This window comes from Plectropomus leopardus, chromosome 11 (genome assembly GCF_026936395.1).
Source record: "Plectropomus leopardus strain MGB_pleo_1.0 chromosome 11, ASM2693639v1, whole genome shotgun sequence".
NCBI lineage: Eukaryota > Metazoa > Chordata > Actinopteri > Perciformes > Serranidae > Plectropomus > Plectropomus leopardus.
The window spans coordinates 10,692,095-10,714,244 of NC_142186.1; the positions used below are offsets into that span (position 1 = coordinate 10,692,095).

General features: G+C 41.4%; 1 protein-coding gene across 2 annotated transcripts in view; it reads left to right on the forward strand.

Moving 5' to 3' along the window:
• The first annotated feature begins 1,810 nt into the window (after positions 1–1,810).
• The window catches only part of zhx2a (zinc fingers and homeoboxes 2a), a 32,848-nt gene continuing 12,508 nt past the window's right edge, over positions 1,811–22,150 (forward strand). The window contains exons 1-2 of one of the 2 annotated variants that reach the window (XM_042489917.2): positions 1,811–2,228; positions 21,186–21,718. In XM_042489917.2, the coding sequence (XP_042345851.1) occupies positions 21,620–21,718 (99 nt within the window). In that variant the 5' untranslated portion in view covers positions 1,811–2,228; positions 21,186–21,619. The remainder of the gene's footprint in view (positions 2,229–21,185; positions 21,719–22,150) is intronic. The other variant, XM_042489918.2, reaches the window with a different exon arrangement.

The window sequence follows — 22,150 nt, forward strand, 5'->3', positions numbered from 1 at the left end:
CTTGGGGAAATCAATTAGGAAACGTCATTTTTGCCTGAATTCACCCTATGGCCAGTCTGATTAAGTAGTGTGTAAATAGCAAACAATTTACTCACACAGACACATCATTGGGACATACAGAAGCAAGCATTGCATAATAGTTTCAGTGCAGTCTGCAGCACTGATCTGCAAACTGCACTGAAAAATCTGTCTCTCACAATCAGAATCAGAATCACGTTTATTGGCCAAGTTCAACAAATGAGGAACAAGGAATTTTTTCCGGGTTGGCAATGCTCACAGTACAGGGGAGGGAAATAAGTTAGGGATAAGAAAAATAGAAAAAAAGACAAACATAGACATGTAATTGTATTCACAAAAGGAAGAGATAGAGAATATATACAAAATGTACAGTATGTAATTCAAAAATATACAGTATGAGAGGTAGTATAAATATATAATATTTGTTGTTTGATGTTTTGTTTTTTTTTGTTTGCTTGTTTTTGATTTGTTTTGTTTTGTTTGTTTTTCTCTCCTGACACTCTGACTATTTACAGTTCATCAGAGTAACAGGTTGCCAAACTTTATGGAAGTGCAACACAAACTTGCTGAAGAATTTAATATAAAGCAGGTATGCTTTTTGCTCTTGAAACCTTGCATCCAGAACAAAAAAAATCAAAATCACAGCCTTAGAAAATAATGGAAATCATCTGAATTGTTTTAACTGATTCCTGTATTTGCAAAGCATTGTTGATTCACTGGTTTATTCCCTAAGGCAGTGATACTTATTATACTAATGACGTTCTGGGTGGCCCGCCAACTATTTTCTACTTCGCAATGAAAATAAATTGATTTATACTTTGATTTCTTTTTTTTCTGAATGTGAATTAAGGTGCTAAAGTGCATTTAAAAAACAAAAATAAATAAATTAATAATTTTTAAAAATACAGCTTATCGAAACAAAGTGCCAGGGGAGGATTCCCTGGACCCCTATTAAAGGTCCAGGCTAATATGTTATGCAAATAAGTCAGTAAATTAAAAAAATAATAACTATAAAGAACAATGAGTCATGGACCTTTTGATGTTTATTCATTTTATCTGATAAAACATTATTAATCTTTGTTATTGAACTGGCCCCTGACCTCCTATGATTATCCCTGCCCTAAGAGACTGCAGCCAAATTTCAAACCACATTTTAGCAAACCTCCATCCTACTGAAGCAAAACAATAAAAACCTTCCAAGTCCAGGGTCACCGTGCTGTATCTAAACTTGCCTCGGTGTAAAAACACAACTTCCCTGTTTACAAAAATAACACTTTCCCTGTGAAAATATAATATTTTTCATTCATGTATGACACTGGTGAAACCCAGAGGAATCCCTGCAGCCCAAATGTTGTATATGACTCCACCACAGCTCAGTGAGCACTGTGATGCATGCACGAGCCAAGGTCAAAATCACTTCCTAAGAGGATCCAGTGGAGGTCACTGTTGCGTGTGCGCTCACTGAGCCATCTGTGTCATTTCAGGGCAGTTTGTCTCACCAACACAAACTGTGAATATCAGCTGACCCCAGACTAACCTTTGTGGATCCAGATGTTAGTGTGTATCCTGCGTGTGTGTGTGATGAAAGGCAGGGGTGTGTGTGTGTGCCTGCAGAAGAGACTTCCAGTTGAGAAAGCACTGCAGCAACTCACCTCATCACATGCACATGCATTCAGAGAGAAGGGGAGAAAGGAAGAGGGGTGGGCGGGGTGACATGGGGGGGTGGGACTCTTAGAGTAACAAACGCCCCCTCTTTCATACTGTAATATTCAATTAGCTCTAAGCGAACATGCAGACAAGCGTCACGGAGAGAAGTTGACGGCAACAAGGCGCAGTTCATTCATTTTTGCAGCAGCGGGCATGCTTCACGGAGCCACCAGCACTCTTTCCGATGTCTGGACTCAGGGTTGTTTCACTTTCCTCCGCCCGTTTGTGAACTTTTCCCGGCAATAACACTATGGACCCGCTATGGACGGACACCGGCGCTCCGGTACGGCATGCAAATACGTACTCTGACGTCGGCGATCATGTGGCTTTTGGCGTAGATCCTCCTTGTGATCGCCAATTTTTTCTTTCCTGTCGCCTGTTGTCTGCTCGGTTATCGGACCGCCGTGGGAGTGTTTAAAACAGATTTGGGCTCGTTTGTTGGTTTAGCAGTCGCTTTGGGATTGTACCGCACTACCTGAGCATCGCGCCAAAACGGTGGGCAGGTAAGAAACGGATAAAGTCTTCCTCTTGTTTTTCTCTCGAGCTCGCCGCGGCTCCCTCCTCCTGAAAAGTCCCTCAAGTTAAAACTGCATGTAGTTGTTTTTTTGTGCCTCTCGTGGCTTGCTCTGCTTATGCGTGGCTCCCAAAACACCCACACGCCTCTGTATAAATATTTTAACTTGTCTAGCCGCATGAACTTTGCCTGCCCCTGCCGTTTACACCTGCGTGTGAGACAATGTGTCCACCAAGTTGTTAATTGGACCTTTTTCTCCCCCTGTGTTTAAGTTTCACTTTGATACGTTGGTGGGAGAAGGCAGAGAGGAGAAACATCGTGTCTACTTTTCCTCCTCCCCGTGTCGACATAACCAGCAAAACATGGCCGTCCTTTGCCGACATGTTGTTACGTCGATGGCGAGAGGGGGAACATTTGGGGAGAGTGTTTTTCTGCGCCCCACTGTCACATCTCGGGCTGGCCGGCGGAAACGGCCGCCAAACTCCGCACCGCCGCCGGTGTTCCCGCTGACATTCAGCCGTACGGAGGTTTCAGTGCAACTTTTGGAGTCCGACGTTGTTTATAGACTTTGATTTGTGCGACTCTTGTGATGTAGGCGTAACGTCCCCCTGGTGATGCCTCCTCCCCTCCGAGACCATGGCTCTTGTACTGAATGCAGACAGAGACGCACACGGTGCTGTAGCAGAGGAGCTGACTTATATCCTGTAGGCCTGTAACTGCTGTAAAAAGTCAGGCGTGGTTTCTTCATATTCACAATATCAACTTTGGTAATGAACCCAGTGCCCCGGCAGTGTGTGTGCCGCACTCTGTAGTCATTTTGCTTTAACCAGAGGAGCATGTGTCCCCAGTGCACCCAGGAAAACCTTTTCAAAAGATAGTGTCAGTCTGATTTATTTCATTGTGTTGTATCCTGCACAGAATATGACAGAAGCAATGATTTAGAGGAGGTTTGAGCATAAACAGATAAGGATCAAACATTGCATAGGCTTATGCCATAAACACAAACAGTCAAGTACTCCAGTGCCATAGTTCAAACAGGGACATTGTGCTTGCTTTTCTAGGTCAGTGCATATGATCTCTTACCCACTTTTCTCATCTTACACCGATGTACAGTGCTGTGCAAAAATGTTAGGTCGCCTTAAACATCATTATAGCAAGGTTATAATAATAATGCATATTTATTCTCAGTACTCTCTTATAAAAATACAAGCAAAACATACAGGAAATATGTATACAGTGTTAATAATGCAAATATTTCAGAAAAAAAAACAATACAACCTCAACAGGCTAATGTTGCAAGTATTTAGTATGTCTTGACTGCTCAAACTATATGAGGCAATTTACATTACTACTCTTACACCAGAAGATTATATAAGAAAGCTTCAAGATAGTCTGCCCAAGAGAGTTGAGGAGGTGCTACCTGAAAAGCGAGGTCACACTAAATATTGACCTCACTCTGAAGAAATAATTTTTGTTTTGACTTTTTTGTGTTTTATTGCATGTACATGATCTTCATATTCTCTTTGTATCTTTTATAAAGAGATTGAGCAATAAATATATGTATATCCTCACTGCAGCTTTGCTAAAACAACAGATCTATGGTGGCCTAAGACTTTTGTACAGTGCTGTACGTCATGTAACAAAATATTTCACATACAGCACAAAGTCATATAGTTTTATTATTTGGAGACTATGTCATAAAGTCTCTTCAGCATCACCAAAACTCACTTACTTTCCAATAAGTTTGGATTTGCATGTCTCCATCAGACTTCAGTGGGGTTGCAGCGGTATACCGGTTTCAAGGTATTATGTGGTATGAAAATTGACAGAATAAAAGGCAACCAGGTGGAGAATCTGACCTTATTTTTACTATTCTGAGGGAGACTTTTTATACATATCCCCATTTTAAAAGATGTTGTCAAGATTCAGTTTTAGTAAAAACTGAATCGTTTGTTCAACCAAAGAAAAAACCCTCTGTTTTCATTAATTTAAGGGTCATCATAACTGATAATGATAACTCTGTAATACTGTGATATTGTTGATGATTATCATACTGTGAAAATCTCATACCATTGCAACCTTAGACCTTAGTGCATTGTAATCAAGCCCTCCATAATTTGTCTAAATCCTTTTTAGAGATTTGACAGAATTAGGGAAGTGTGTACACCTACAGTGTTGCTTAGAAGAGACAGTCGTCCAGTATGCTGGATTGGTGCTGACACTGTTCAAGTGTCTTTGGGTATTGGCCATGACTAGATTTATTCACATTACACACAGTTTATTTGTCAATTTTAATATAAAATCAATTCACTGCCTCTATTAGTTAGAGTCATTCAGTCACAGAGAGCTGCCAGTGCAGTTTTTGGAACCACAATGATCTGTGGCATCACGTTACCTCACAGGAAAATGAGTCCAACCAGTTCCCTGCAGTGAGATTTTATATGTTTAAAAATTTAGAAAAAGAGTGCACTGGTATCAGAGTAGTACTTGGTATTGGTGCATACCCTAAATTGAGATGGTTGGGAGAAGAACAGTTGAATCGGTGCATCCCTTGGCTACTATACAGCAAGCGTTTTTTTTGCCTTTTTTTGTGCATGCACATAATAATAGTTGATTTGAGTCCATCCTAAACAACATACACATAAGCTGGTGACAATGACAGTAAAAATAAAAATGATAAACAAAAGAAGAGACTTACACCTGACAATGACAATGCACAGAACAGAGGCGCCTCAGCTCCCAGTGCCAGTTTCAGTTAGATATTGACTCTGACAGCACTGTAGGTTGAGATTAAAGTAGCATTTCATATCTTAGTATTGCCGATTGTGATAAACAGTCGCTGACACAGATCCACAACGCTGTAATTCAATACACCTGTTTACGAGTGTACAGTCTCAGACCTCTGACAGGTCAACACTCTCAGTCCCTACAGGTGGGCCACTTAATTGAAAAGCATTTAGTGTCTGTTATCGAAGCTGCTTTTCTAAGTGAAGCTGTCACGCAGTCTGTATTCACATTCTTACTGCGCGTCTGATGAAACATCTTGTTCATTAGACGGCACTCCCCTCATACTGGGCTGACCTACTATGTTGTATTTCTAAACATTCCTTGATCAGCAGCCCAACAGAGCCCAATCCGTAAAAGATGTAAGTGGTTTTGATCACAGCGCAGTTAACCCCCCCGTCATGCCTGTTACCAGCAATTCCTCTGGGTATAAACTTGGCTTCGCTCACTAAGCCATGCTCTCTTGCTCTTTCCATGTGAGTAGAAATGAGGCTCATGTTTGTTCTTCACATGGGTTCCGTGTGTGATCTGTAAAAATCACACATAATCTTATATAATTTAGAATGACAACCGGCTCATTTTTATTGGAGGCTGAACAATCAAAGGAGTTTCTGTTGATAAAAGGAAACGTCACATTTCGAGATTTCACACAGTTGCTTCAGCGTGTTGTGTGGCCAAGCTTTTTTTTTTTGCAGAACATGGGGAATACTGCCAAAAATAGGCGTTTAAGGTGAATTGTGAATGATTTTTTGTTTGCCAAAACAGAGTGACTGCTACCAAATTAGTGTACAAGGAAAAAAAAGTGGTGAATATAACGGCCAATAATTTAAAAAAAATCCTTATTTTTGTCCAGTGTTGGGTATAGGGCATTGATGAATTGTTTTTACAGTTTAGCAATGCAAGATTAAGGCTGTGTTTAAATATTTTGGGGAGAAATTGTTATTCTCGGCGTTGCTTAAGGGATTAGCAAAATGCACAGATGTCACTACCTTGTTGTCCATAACCTCAGTGATTGTCCCATCATCACTACACTGTGACAGCAGTAAAGAGAGAGCATTTCAGGAGGGATTTTCTGAACGTCCCTAGAATCATTTGGGTTGTTTACAGTAAGGAGTTTGGCAGTTATTATTTTTGAAGTGAAGAGGCATAAAAAATAAATCTACCCTCATTGAATTGACTGTTTTTCCAGTCTTGCTCATCCATGCAGTGTTTCTCAATGTACTGTGACCTCTGAGAATGTCACAGCCAAAACATCCAGCTGTGAGGTGAGCCGCTCCGTTTGTTCCTAGAGGCGTTTATTCGTTTACTGCAGTCAGATGGTGGAAAATGAGCAAGACTCAGTCTGTTAGATGCATTTAAATAGAAACCATTGGTGTGGTCTGACAGTGAAGAAAGTGCTCTACAGTCAACTATCGTTTGTATAAATGACGTGTGAGATCTGATTGTTGGCAGTCGTCTTACTGCCAGATGTTGGATGTGTCAGTCATGCTAGCAAAAATAGCTATTGAAATTGTCTGACGCAGTGTCTCGCTGCTAGCTGGAACTAACCTGGAGCAGAAGATTGACAGTAAAACAACAAGAAAGTTTGTTTGTTTCTGATGAATTCAAGTGGGCATGTGGCAGATAGTCTTGTTTTAATGCTGCTATTAGTATTTTACTTGCAGTCAACTTAAATGTTAATCTCTGTGTAGAATTGAAAAATGTATTTAATTTTTTCTCATCATTCAATCATGTCATAGTGTTGTGTTACAGTTACAGTTACAAGACTGACAGCACAGCTGCTACTCAGCTCTTAATGTCCAAATATCCCAACTAAAGTAGGGATGTGTCTAACTACTAATTTTACAGTTGTTTAAGTAAAAGTTTAAAATGAAACTAGTTGACTGGTTGTTAAGAGTAATGAAATGCTAAGAAAACAGTAAAAATTGAGCAAAATTTAATCTTTAAGGTTAGAAAAGTATTGTGTATGTTTACACAGCATTATGGATATTATACATTATTCTACAAAAATTGCCGACTCATTAGATTAAAGTTAACAAAAAGCATGCATTGAAAACACTCTTCTCTAGGACAATAATGTTGTGGAAATGCGGCTGATTATTTGAAGGGCATTTTTGTTGGGTGAACGCATAAAATAATAATTGTAATATTAAGTTTGACTGCCTGTTCTTTTTGGTGGCGACTGCCGAGGGTAGACGTGTATAATCGACTAGTCGGCTAACCACACATCCCTAGATTTAAGTGATGGAAATATAATATGATGTACAACTGAGGGATTTGAATTATTGCTTTCTATCTGTCAGCATTAGCAGTCCAGCACCTACCAACAGCTAGCTGGATATCGATGTTCTAATGCTATGCTAACAATTGTTTATGAACTAACACTTTTCTATGTAAACAGGAAAAAAACAGCACATAAAAAGCTTGTGATACAGGTTTACAAGGCAATAGCCAACAGTCAATTTCATAGTTTTGCTAACTCGCAGAATAAATGATACAGCTCATAAAATCATAATAATTTTGAAGCATGCAAACAGTTACCTACCCTTGACTTTTATGGGTGCAGAGAGGTGTGAATGATGGGATATTTTCTGCTTTAAAGAGGTCATAGTTGCAGTTGCACGTTCTTGCTTAAACCCTGGCTGTTGATAATGTGCCTGTGGTTGATTTTATAGGAGTATATCCCTGTGAACCATATCCCTGTTTAGGTTTTGCTTACAGAAGAACCGTATGCTGCATGTGAGACTAAATATATTGCTCCTATATTTTTGTGTTTATCTTGACTGAGCTCAGACCAGTTTTCCTTCCATGATGTGTGGCTGTTATTTTTAGTGCCAGCTGACCTGTGGTTGGTTTCAACACATTTTTGTTTGTTTTTTTTAATTCATCAGGAACATCCACATTTCCTGTCTGCACATAACACTTCCACATCCAATCCCGAGCTATATAATGGCTGTCCATTCTCTTGGTGAGACACTGGAATGAGTCATCATGGATTGGAGGACGGAGGGTTGTTGTCATCACGGCCCTGTCGTGCCCAGCTTGGCTCTGTGATGACATCACCAACATCTACGCTGTGCTTTTGTTCCAGTGTTTTTCGGTTCAGGTCCTCTTCTCTCCGCTGTGCCTCCGACGGCTTCTCAGACGTGTTGTTAGGTGACTAAGGCAACCATGGAGATGAGCTCATCACCTGTAGGTGGGGCTGAACGGGAGCGTGATGGAGAGAAGGAGACAATTAGAGACGCAGAGCTGAGGGGTTACATAGGGACAGGAGGGAGAGGGAGCATGAAATCAACACTGTATGAGAGACTACGTGTGATGTCTGAGAGAGACAGAGTGATACAGAGGAAGAGACAATTGAGTGGCACCGCATGAGGGTGACAAGGGAGGAAGTGAGAAGCCGATGGAGACTAAAGGCCCAACCTGTAAAAGCAGATTTTCCGTGCTGGTGTCATGTCAGTTTTTGGTGTAAAAGGCTGTCATTTGCTAATTTAGGAACTAGGTGGATTCCTTGAAATATTCAGCTGCAGCCTTAGTGGAAACCACAGCAGCAACATTTCCAGGTAAAGCACTCAAAAGGTCACAATGATTTTACATATGATGGGTTTATGTGTCCGCCAAGGCAATCCCCTTTTCTGTTGTTCTTCTGATGACAGTTATGACAGTTTGTACGCAAATTTGCAGTAGATATAAAGAATTTAAGGTACATTGTGCTGATTAGCATGTTGTAAACTAGAACTAGAGATGCTGCAAAGAAAACAACGTGATGCCGTGAGCGCCAGAGTGACAAAGAAAAGAAAGCCGACACGAGAGACAGGATGTCTCAGCGATGTGAATAAGAAACAAGAGACAGCCTCAGAGTGAGAGACTGCAAGATAAGTGTGTGTGTGTGTGTGTGTGTGGGGAAGAAAGAGCAGGTACACTGGACCCCACCATTAGTATCTGCAGTCGGTCATTTCATAAGCGGTGTATTTTATAAAAGACCCACTTCATTGCTGCATTGATTATTATTTAAGTCTGTGGGTGCAGAGCTGTTTGTATGGCGGTGTACTTCTACACGTGTAAGCATGTATTAAATTACCTCGTGTATATATCAGCCACCAGTCTTTGCCCCTGCAGTCTTTTAGAACTGGAAAGTGCTTCTTAGTGCATTTGAAAAATGAAGTCCTCTGATGAAATTTTGACAATTGCTACATTGCAACTGTCGAAAAAGTTGCACACAATTGGCCTCTGTATGTTGTGTAGGTCGTCCGTGTGAGCGTGTGTGTGGAGTAGCTCCCCTTCTCCCATCCCACTGTGTCCTCCAAATTTCAAGTTTGGAAAAAAAGTAGAGAGAGAGAGAGAGAGGGAGCAAAGGAGAAAGGGAGAGCTTACTAAAAGGCCTTCTGCACTGCACCACGTCAGCCGCTGGCAGAGCGCAGACACACCCCTCCTGCCAGCGTGAGCCCAATGAGGAGAGGCTGGAGACAATTCCCAAGCCACACCCACTGCAGGGAAGGCAGAGATTGACAGGTTGGAAATCTGGCTGCACAGGAGCACTAAATGCTCGCTGAGACTCCAACAAACAAAATAAAGAGCTCCAAAGTCTCCAGGTGTCCACATTTGCACTCAAGATATAAACCCTCTTCCTCTTATGCATGCACACACACGCAGAGGACATCGTGTATACATCAATATGCATATCTAACCTATCATGTTGCATTTGCGGTCATTACAACGTGGTTACCATTGGACTAAAGTTTTGTAGATCCCCTCCCACGTCCCTTGTCATTGTTGACCTAATTTGGAGGCTGCTGGTTGGGTGCAAGATGACCCTTGCCCTATTCCACTTGTGTGCCAGTGCATTGACTGCAACTGAAGGCTCACTTACCCTGCCCTAACTAAAAAATCCAATAGCATTTTTAGCAGTGGTTTAAGCTCTTAAAAGTTGACATTGTGGAGAGCGAGTTTTCCATGGGAGAGTAATGTAGTGTTATCAGTGTGGCTCGCTGTCTGTGCATAAGGCCATTAGGGAGAGTGAAAGAGAGGAGCACAGAGCTGGACAGGGGGAGCGCAAAATAGGACAGCAAAATCAAGTCAAGGGGGGCCATTATCATGGAAGCTAAATAAAAATGTTGGAGAGGGATGGTTAACCCCTGTATTATTGTGTTTGCTGTAATGAAACTCTGCCCTGCACCCCATCTGCTTTTCATTTCCACTCGCAGCCCTGGGATTAAGTGAATGCTCGCTGACATGTCGGCCTTCGTCATTGGGGTCACTTTTTTGAGTTTATATGGGGTTGCAGCAACATACTGAATTGAGACAGCCTTACATGTTCCATGACAGTGTGTGTTGGATACACATAAGTTCCTGATGTTCACCAGGCGACGCTTAATATGAGCCCAGCGTAGTTTGACTCTCATGTTTGTGACAAACTAATTTGAATAGCTTATTTTGAGTCTGTTGCCGGAGTTATATGTGGAAATGCTTTCAGATGATGACGCAGTCACTAATGTTTTGCATGTGCAGTCGCTTAGACAAGATCATTCTGACATACTAATTATGTGAAATATTTTTGACATGTGCAGAATCAGTTATGTGGCATTCATCATACTATCATGGAGGAAAAAGTGAAGTTGAGCTGGACTTTAAACATCGCTGCTGTGGTGACACTGATTGACCTCTGCTGAGTTTCTGCTCCTGGATACAAGCACACACTCATGCACGCTTTCTGTTGGTTACAGTGTTACCATAGTAACACAACCATCAGCAGCAGAGTGGGTGACACTTGGATATTTTTGTAGCTTGCCCTTTGTGTGTGTGACAGTGCTCCTGTGTGTGTTCAGTGAGGAGACAGGTCTGGCAATGTGAGACTAGTGTCTGTGTTCAATGCTACGTGAACCAGAACAAACGGAAGACTGGATTTTTGATCCACTGCGGTGTAATCTGCTGGACAGTGTTTCCATCATACTGTAAATAGGCCACTGTGTTTCCTACAGTGGCGGTAGATTGAATGGTCACAGCAGTGCTGATGACCAGTCTGGCTTGCTGTTACTTCAAGAAGAAAGTTTGGCAGCTGCTCACCAAAGATGATGTGTGTTTGATATTGCCAAAGCAGTCCCTGCACCTTTTAGTAAATTGGATAAAATACTGAAAAGGAAAAAGTGCTGATGTTAAAAAGTGAAAATGTGCAATATAAACAATTTACAGGGAAATTTGCTGATGTGACTAAATCGTGTTAAAATTGAAAGAGCATGTAGTAAAATCTGCTTTGCCACCCTGATACCAGCGTATATACAGTATGTCAGGCAAAAAGTAGCAAGGAGTTGCAGTCACAAAAATATGTTTTATTAATATTTCAGTTTTCAAAACACTGTCACCATTAGTTTATCAAAAATACAGTACATATTTTGGTCATAATTCTTTAAAGGGATAGTTCCGATTTTTTTAAGTGGGGTTGTATGAGTACTTATTAACCATAGTTGATGTATTTATATACTGTAGATGTCAGTCGGCACACCCCCAGTTTAGAGAAGCAGGCAGGAGTACAGCCATTGAAGTTAAGCAATATACTGCTGTCAATGGGGTCAAAAGCAAGTAGCATTTCAGACACCTAATATTTCCACTGCTTTACCTTTCCACCAGACAGCCCTTTTCCATTGGGAAGTGGTTTTAATAGCCTCAGTTGCCCATCTAAGCTCTTGTCAAAGCCACCAGACTCCATTAACAAAAGCAGTCATATTAGCTCACAGTGCACAGGAACTGCGGGTCCACCGCTCCTCAATCAGTTAGTTTGTTTGTGTTATTGTGTGATTTTTGTGGATCAGAACTAACCCTCGAAATCCCAAAGTCACACAATATAACAAACAAACTAACAGGTTGAGGCAGTGCTGGGTTTGCAACTCCTGTGTGTTTTATTGATGTTAAATTACTGTTTTTCTGAATGGAGTCTGGATCTAAGAGATTGATGTAACTGCTTCAGTTTGTGGTTGGAAATTGCTGTCTGACAGGAAAGTAGAGCACTTTTTTAGGTGTCTAAAATATACTTTGTTGCTGACCCATCCACAGCAGTACACTGTTTAGCTTCTGTGACGGTAATTCAGACTGCTTCTTCAGACTGGGGATATGCCAGCTGACATATGTAATACACTACAACTTCAAAATATCCAAACAACCCCTTTAATAAACCAAATTTGAAGGATTAGCTTGACATTTTGAGAAATGTGCTTCCCTATATTAAATATCTGTTTATGTTATGTCTGTGTGTAAAACAGAATTGAAAAAAATCCTATATTTCTTTTTTTTGACCTCTCAATATGGGCATTGACCTCAGAAATTCTGTGCAGGACAGACTCCAATGACACAAAAACCATTTTCATCATTTATCCACATTCAGTCTTTTCCCCAGCCCAGCAAAAAGTACTGCTGCTCTGTTGCTATGCAGAACATACCAAGCACTCAAACACAGTGCAGCAACGCTTTGCTCTAGAGGAGCCGCGTGATGAGATTTAAATCAATTCTGCGACGGTCCGAAATTCTGCCTCTCCCACTCCTGCTGGGACACGTTGTATTAATGGTGGTGATGGTGGTGCTTCTCCTCACCCACACAATTCAGACGCACACTGTCCTCCTCACTGCAGTGGCTGACTTGTGGACCAAGCAGTCAGGAGGGAAAACACTCGAATCAGAGGGAAGGAGAGAGAAACACACCCCATACAGCAATGCCAAAAAAGCAGCGTGTGCACACCCTCTGTGCAATATGTTTTTGTTACTTGTGATGTAAAGTCTGTGGTAGAGCTTCAAAGTTTAAGTTAATGTTACAGAAAAGTCAAGTCACTTTTTTTTTTGCAGCTTGTGGTTTCTGTGCTGAGTTTTTGTTGTTTTTGTTGTGCTTGTTATTTTAGAGCCCTAGTGTTACTGGCTGGTTTGTACTTCATGCATGGTTTCAAGTGCGGGAGCCTCAGAGGTTGCCATCCATATGCCTTTGTGTTTGTGTTGACTGCATGCCTGAAAACTCTGGCTCTCCATTGGCTGTGTCTCTGCATAGCCTTGCAAGAGACTCAAGTGCACCTGATCAGCCTGGCTGCATTATATCATTTTTATTTTAACTTTATATCGTATCAGCAGTGTGCCCTCGTTGACTGACATTTTTTCATGAAGCAGGGGCAAGTGTAAACACTCCCTCCACCATCACACCAAATACCAAATTTCATTCTCGAATTTAACACGTTAAAGCTTTTTTCTTTTTTAAAGTTTACTGTATATCATGAGATAGAAAGATAGGTAACATTTCTGACGTATGTCTTTGAAGTCCACATGAACCGCTCTTCACATCGTCATGAGATAGATCCAAGGCACAGCACTAATATGTCACTATTAAAGCTGATTTGCATGATGCTAATATTATTTTCCTTCTGCCAAAAATAGTGGTGAAGAACAGCAGACGACAATTCTAGGAATTGAGTTTTCATTAAAACAAAATTATGACTGGTTCGTTGACTCCATGCCAAATTAATCAGAGCACACAAGGCCAAATTGGCCCCTTCTTAACAAAGTCAATTTACTGTAAAATTAAAACATATTTGTATATGAGTTTAGCTTGATGGTGTGGGAGAAATATTGAGTACAGACCTGTAAATTAACCACAGACACTTGCCTTGATCATGGATTCATGGTGGTGCAGTGCTGCAGAATGAATATAGGGGAAACACTGGGATGGATATTTAGTGTATTTTTTTCATTTAAAGAAAGATTTTTTTGGCCAGGAGGTGGGGACCATCAGCCTGCCAGTGAAACTAGGACTGGGTGATGTGGAAAAAAATCAAACCTCACAATATTTTTGAACAAAGTCATGGAAAGTTTGCTGTGTGTAATTAAAATGTTTAAGTAATCTTTCATGGATAACCTTCCAAGTATTTTAACATAATTGCTTATTTATTTTCTGTAGCTTTCGAAGTAACGTTGTTCTGATAAGTATTGATTTGTGAAATAATGCCTACTATCACGTATGTTTCCCTTTTTTTGCTCCGTCTTTGAATCTCATATGTTTGAAAATGCCGGGCAAATGGGACAAGAAAAAAAATGTTATTGATGTCTCTACAAAAGTCATGGAGAAGTCTTGAAATTTTGTCTATGAACATGTGTGGGAACCCTGATAGTAGAAAGATGAAATCTAATGTCATATCACAATATTGATATTGATTTATTGCTCAGCATTAAGTGAAACACTGCTCACATGTCACTGAAAATAGAGCTGCAGCCATTACCACTACCGTCTGAGCCACAGGTACTGCAGTTACTATAGTGATCCTTACGAAAAGTTGTTTCCCTGTAATAACATCATTGCAAACATCAGTCATTCTGTCGGGGACACGTCTGCACGGCGGTCATTGGGTTCAGATAGATGTGTCTCAACAGAATATCTGCGGCAGAAGGCCGCGCTGCCTTTCCAAAATTCCAGTTTGTGGAAGCTCATTCTGAGTTATATTTTTCCCCCTACCCCACTTTGAGATTACATCAACGAGGCACAGAAATAGGAGCTGAGTGGAGGGTGCTGCTGTGACTCATCTGTTCAGTGTCATTCTCCCCTCACTGCTGTTTGGATAGATATCCTTCCTATTGCACCACTATATTTCTGTTGTATTAGATCATCTGTCTGTCTTCATACATTAGACAGGCTCAGTGGTACGGAGGATTTGTATTGATTTCCCCCGTGTTTCTCTCCAGTATGTATGCCAGTGTGTAGCCTAAACTGATTACTGCCAGGGCTGATAAATGTATCTGCTGCCTGGCAGCATTAAAGGTAACTCCTTCAGAGAGATGGCTCGACTAATATAATGCACCAGTCAGACAGACAGCCAGACAACTGGCAAGTACAGAGAGCCGGGCAGGCAAGGGGCTGCCAGGCAGGGTATTCATACAAGTTTAATGAGCATTCAGACAGTAGGGAGTTTGTGGCTTCGGCACGGAGCTCACTCTGCACACAGACGCTAACTGGCTGACTAGGTTAGACACACTAACGAAAAGGTGGAAGACTGACTGTCTGACCCGGGTTATGAAAGCAGCCGAGTTTGAATGCAATTATTTCTTTGTACTGGAAATAAAGTGAAAATAATTACGCGAAAGCTCAGATGGCTGACTGAAACATTAGAATGAGAGCACATTTCTTTCAGCGCCGCAACTGAGATGTTTGCAGTCAGACAAACAAACAGTTCAGGGAACAAAATTCATCTCTCAGGGACAACAAATGATTATTTTCTATTCATGAGACTGGAGCCTATTAGTAAAGTTATTGTTGAGTTATTATACAAGTTATATTGATAAAGTTAATGACTGTTGAACAGAGTTCTATATTGCCATGCGCACTAATCACACACTGTACTAATTATCTTTTCCATGATAGCATTCAGGGCTCTCAAGTAGCCTGTGAAGGCAGCCATTCTCCTGATAGAGCAAAACAAGGAAGAGGATTTTGGTGCCGGTGTCTCGTCAGTGTTCAGCACTCTTTGCACAGGTTTACCTAGCTGTTTGAGACAGTCAGCTCACACAAGATTATTCTACAAAAACATCTCAAACGGTAGAGCTGCTTCTGTGTATATTGTTCAAGATAAAGTTCCCTTTTCTGAGTCAGCTCTGCTCAAAATCTGTCATGTTATGTATTTCTATACATGACTCAATAGGCACTTATTTGATATGCAAACCAGTGTCTGATGTCATCCAGTCACATTTTTGAGGCAGCTTTTATGGGTTAAAAACAGTGACATTGTGGAGCTATAGAGCAGTTGTTTCCTGCTTACTAATGTAGATGTTGCGTAAATGGAGCTGCTCATCCTCTCTCCCTCTGTTTGTGTGGGTTCAACACACCAGTAGGAGGTAAAGCAGTCCATCAGCTACCAGCTTTCTCTCTTCCGCTCTGCTCGCAGTCAGATCCTCGTCCAGCCACTCGCTGTCGGCCATCAGCACACACAGAAAGTGTTGCGGCTTGGTCAGCAGCAAGACAGCACAAGTTCAGCAGGTCGTATAAAGTGACACTTCAGATGCAGCTGACAGATGCATATCCAGCTCCTTCTCACCAGATGTTGGCTTCATTGCTGGGCAGACTTTGAGGGACAGAGTGACAGTGAGTCTAAGAATGAGCCCTGCAGCATTTACACCATTTGTCTTTCTTAAACTGGACCCGACCCACTCCCACTCCGTCTCAGAGTGTAACTCCGTTTGTAGTCACCTTCACAGCCAAATGAAGCACCCTTCATCAGGGTGTATAAATACAGCAGCAAGCTTTGAGACGAACATCGCTCTCTGTAGCAGAAAAGGAGCTGTCGTAATATTATGTAACCGTGCAGAAATAATAAAACCTACTCCCATTTTAGGTTCCTCATATCTGTATTTGTGTCTTTATTTTGTATGAAGGCTGTGCTGCTGTTTACTGGGAATCTTTTGGGAAACATATATTAACCTTTTGCTATTCAAACTGAATGAATAATGCATAAATGGAAATAAAACTTTGTCCATTGGTGGCATTTTTTTTTCTTTTTCCTTTGTAAACATCTCGTTTTTCACCCTGATGTTAATGAGTTGCTCAGTTTTTGCATCGGTTACTTGGCCCGGTATACACTGTGATTTTCGGCTGTCCCAGACGAAAGATAACCAATGTGAAAGAAACGTGGCGATATCTTTGGGGCTCTAAAGCAGTGGTCCTACATCGCACAATGAAAGAGGTTCAAGGATGGCTGTTGTCATGTTCTTGAGATCAGAGACAGCGGGGGATAAAACTCTGACAGTGTCAAAAATGTGGGATGACCATCTCACTGTGTGACTACTAACCAACCAGTAGAAAAGCAGCATGAAATTATGCACTGAACAGCGTGCCACCGATAAATGCTAAATGTTAGTAGATGCTAATAAATAGTTAGAGCTCCTGTTAACAAGTTAGCATGCCAAGTTGGCCTCTTTTCCCCAGCCACAGTTGCGTGCTCATTCTCCTCCTCCTCCTCTTCTTCTTCAGGCTTTTTTCGACACACATAAATGCCACTATAGCGAGGGCTCTATTCATGTTTATTTTCATTTTTCTCTTACCACCACAGCCGCGTGGATGGATGACGCGTGCTTCTCTGTTGACGTTAACGGACATACATCGTAGCCCGCCATTCAGAAGGCATTGTCATTATATGGTCTGCATACATCAAACTTGATGTCGTATCCAAGTTTATTAGATCCCTGTCACACGTTGTAACTGCATAAAACTCATAAGATTGCTAAAATCGCACATTCTGTAGGAGGTTTTAACACTTCACGATCAAATAAACTACAGAAGAGACCAAAGAAGGCAGATTTGATCCTAAATACAATGTAGCATATAAGATGTTAACATCTGTATGACAATATAAAATGTGCGTCTTAGTTTGAGCAGTTTACATTTGTTATTATAGTCACTCAGAACTTAATTTGTATAAAACGTCCTCCATGACGAACACAATATGGTGTTGTTCGTGGACAGTAAGTCAGCAATTGGTGCTATTGGAGGGTTTTATAACCCACTTGCACTCCTCACCAGTTGGTTTGAGATGGCACTTAATGTGGCGACCCCTTTGGATGATTGTGGAAACAGAGAGCCTGTAACCTCTTCTGCTGCCCGAGAAAAAAGTTTCTTTGCTCTGTTTATGATTAGCTGTGATAATTCTTCGAAAAAATACTTTTTTCCCTCTTTCTGACTGTTCCTTGACCTTCCCCATCGACTTTCAGAGAATAAAGATAAAGAAACCTCACAAATGCACCACAGCGCTCTGCTTCCTGCAGGAATGGGATTTTCCGGGCTTTCAGTGCACACGGCCTGTCAGCTATTTCTGGAACATTTCTGTTTTCCTGAGGATTTTTTTTCTCTGTCTCTAAGAAACACCAAACACAGGTGTTCTGGTCAACCCCGTATATACAGTGTCTGTCAGTGACACGGATGGAGCAGCTACTTAACTACAGCTCTACGTCCACGGTTGCTATAGCGACACCATGGCAATGAGTCTGCATTCTAATGATGCCTCAGTGGGTTGTATGAGGAGTTGAGATATCTCGGGACAATGAGTAGAGAACGGCGGCCTTCGAGCCTTCAAGGGTACATTAATGCGTTGCTGGCAGAGTGGCCCAAATAAGGCATGTGATACTTCAGCGTGACTACAAAGTACAGTCGCAACCTGCTGAGCTGACAGAAGACCCTGAAGTCTTACTTTTTGCATATTGCCCCACCCTTTTGCAGCATAACTGTTAAATGTGAGAGGTGGGGTTAGATCTATTTCTTCTGTCAATATTTACTCACAAGCATCACATATTTAACTTGTGTTGTATACAGGAGATTTTAATTTGGCGGGGGCTTTCCCTCTTCGTCTGTGCTGACTTGGTTTTGTGGAACCTCATTACATTTTGATCGAGGAGCACCACTGCTGCATCGACTCATTTGATTTTTACTCATGTGAATATGAAGCTTCTGCATGAGGCCTCCAGAATATCAATAGACTTTTTTCAGCCAGATAAGCTCCCTCCCTCCTCTCATTACAATATTACCCTAGGAAAGTTTTCCTGCGCTCAATCTTTATCCGCTTCTCTTAACTGCTTTTTCTTCACAGAGGTGTCATCTCAACAGAACCCAAATAAAAGCTGCGCTCTTGCTTTGTAAGATATGTATCTGAACTCTGAAGCTGCTCTGTCTCTGCTTTCTCACCGTGTTCACACTCTGCAGTACAATCTGATTTATGATTAGTCAATATTTCTCAGGACAACTTGTCTCGCTGACAGCTGCAGACCTGTCAGCTGCATATATTTGCATACCAGCAGCTACGCTATCAAACCACTGCTATCAAAGTGTGATGATGGATGTTTTCACTCGACATAAATAGACGCTAGAAAATGCTTTTGTTTTGGGAAACTTGTCCGAACTGGTCCATGAAGCTGTGTTGTTTTCATTTTCAGTCGGGGTGTAGCTGCAGAATACAGCTGCTGCGTGCACTCCTCTGGTCACAGCCAAACTGTATTTACAGCAGCTGTGTGTTGGCAGCGGCCAAAGTTCATGTGATATAAGAGATTGTTGCTCATGTTGTTGTCCTGATAGTGCAGCTGCTTGCTTTTAATGTATTGGAAAAACTGTGCCAATGTTTATTACAGCAACTTACTGATCAGCAAAAATTAACCCGGATTTATCCTAAATATATGCATAGCTGTTTTGCAAACACTTCATGAGGTGGAAAAAACAGACATTAATGTACATACTCAAGGTGGCACGCCAAACATTTTCCCAGTGTTGGCAGTTTTTCAGGAAAGATAAATGTAGCAGAAATTATGCAACATAGAATATACAAGAGACAGGAAACTAGGGCTTTAATAATTGATTAATATGATGATGTTTTTGGCATCCCTTCGTCTCAAATTCGTGCATGCGATATCTCAAGACTGCCTCGGTGGAATGTCTTTAAATGTACCACAAATGTCCACTTGGAGTCAAAATCTCACTGATTAGATTTTGGTGGTCAAAGGTCACCGTCTGCCTTGTCTGTCTCATTCTTATGAGCACAATATCTCAAGAACACCTTCAGGGATTTTTTTTAATCTCAATTTTGCATGAACGTCCACTTGGATTTAAGGAGGAACTGATTCGATTTTGATGGTCAAAAGATCGAGGTGACTCTAAGCTTGCTTCCCTCTCAATCTCATGTATGTGTTTAACAACAAGACCTTTGGGGAATTTCCTCAAAGTTGTCACAAACATCCACTTTGATTCACAAATTTACTGATGCAATTTCAGTGGGGGAAGGTCAAGGTCACAGATCACTAGTCTGGAGACCCCAGGAGCTAGGATCACAATCCCAAAAATGTCCCAGGGCAGAGACCTACAACAAATAGTTTGACTTATATTATCCACAGACAAAAGTCTCACATAAATCTCAATTTCGTGTCATTTCAACCCAAACATAATTTCAGTGTTGTTTCAGCTAAGATTTAACATACTGTGAAGAGCAGCCACTGTGAAAGGAAAAGAAAAACAGGAATTCTGGGTATACAGGTCTAGGTATACAAAATGCCCATTTGAAGTTGCCAGAACTCAAGCTGATATTTTCACATTGTTTGCTGTGTTTGTCCGGCAGTCCAAAACCCAGAGAAACTCAATGTACTGTTTCAGAACACCAAGAAACATGCAAATATTCACATTTGAGAAGTGGGAAGCAGGAAATTCTTGGCATTTTTGCTTAATAAATGACTCAAGCAATTATTAAAGTTGTTGCCAACTGATTTTCTTTTAATCAGCTATTTGTTTCAGCTCTACATTACATAAGCAGTAACTTGTGTATTGTGTCTTCCCTAACGTGTCTGCCGCTTCCTCCTCAAGGTTTTATAATTCATTTGAAATCATGTCATACTTAGAGGTAAAAACATTTGTGGTCATTACATTGTTGCCTTTTTTGACTCCATATTCATAAATCTGTGGAGCTGTATGTACTCAGGATTTCTCCACACACCGTTCCTTCCCTCCATCAGCATGAAACAACAAATTAGCGTGGTCGTGCTTTTTCAGACCTCCAGCGTCCAGTGATTGCTCCGTAGCCCACTGCAATTATTTTCTTGTTAAGAGTGTTTTCTTTTCCTTGCAGCACCAGTGTTGTGCTGCTGTAGCAGTCAACGAACTGTAGACCATTTGTTTGTTTGTTAGCTTCCTTTGACCTTTTTTCGTTATAGCCATTGTCAGCTGACTGTTGTTGACTCTTTTGGGGGGTGGCACTCTGCAGATCACGCAGGACACCGCTAAGCTTAAATGACACAGTATGTTGCCTTTCTCGACACGCTCAAACCAACCTGTATGTCACCTGATTCAAAGGCACTTGAAAAGATTGTTAAGAGTTAACCTGGTTTCATTGTTGTTTACCCTCCACTATCAATAATCGAACATCTTAGTCATCTCAAACATTTTTACAAACAATTTCTCAACATAAAGAAACTTACATTTTCTCCATCTTTATTCTGTGAGTTATATTGAGTGACCCTGTGAGGTTAGACAAGTTATGTCACACCTCACTAGTTTCACTTATAAATTAAATTAAAGGGGCTTAAGCTGAGGCTTTTTAAACAAAAGAAGGCCAAGTTGAAAAAGTATGTCTTATGGTGATGATCAGTTTTTCTTTCTCTTCTCTCTCTTGCTCCCATCAAGGTAGCATCCTGTCATGCAGTTCCAGGAGGTCGGCCAGCACTGGAGCTGACACTGTCAGCGAGCCCGGCCTACACTCCACCACAACAGTCCCGTCTCTACCAGATCTTCACCTTCCCCTGCCCTCCTCTCGCTCCAGCCACTAATCTTCCCCCAGGGGACCACTGTTCTTCAGACTCCCTGGCTGCTCACTCCCTCCCAGAATCTGTCCTGTGCCCACTACCTTTTCTAAAAGAGAGTCCGGGCCTGTGTCTGAGACCCAGTACAAGCCAGGCCTCCTGGCTATTCTTCAGTGCCTGAGACGGTTTATCCACCCACCACTCTGTGACATTCGTCCTGCATCCTGGGCACCTTAGCCTCCTTTGTATCATCACTGGCTCAGCTCAGGCACCAAGTGAGGGCAGCTGTCCACCCAGACAAACCCAGGAGCCGTCATCATGTCCAGTCGACGAAAGGCCTCCACTCCCTTAATGATCCGACCAGAGCAGACCATGGTGGAGCTGGATGATGATGAGGAGGAATCACATGATATGGAGGTACACTACAGTATGTCTGTTGAAAGCATGTGGCTTCTCTTTAATAGGAGGGAGTTAAAAAACAGGGTTTCATGCTTCCTTGTAATTCATCCTAATCTTTTTCTTCCCTAGGACACATTTTCCCATTTTCTTTTTATCTCCATGGATTTCAAAGGGATTCAATTCATAAATCTATGAGATGACACAAACACAGCTGATATATTTACAGTGTTTCCACAGTCATGGAAAACCCGGAAAGGTCATGGAATTTCACAACCACATTTTCCAGGCCTGGAATACTCCTGGAATTAGTGAAAATGATTAAAAGTTTTTTAAAAATCATGGAATTTTCTTTGGGTAACCGTCCATGTAATGTAACATAAAATCAAATTTATGTTCTTAATCTAACGATATAGCGTAGCTCTATTATGCACGACAACATTTTAACCATCA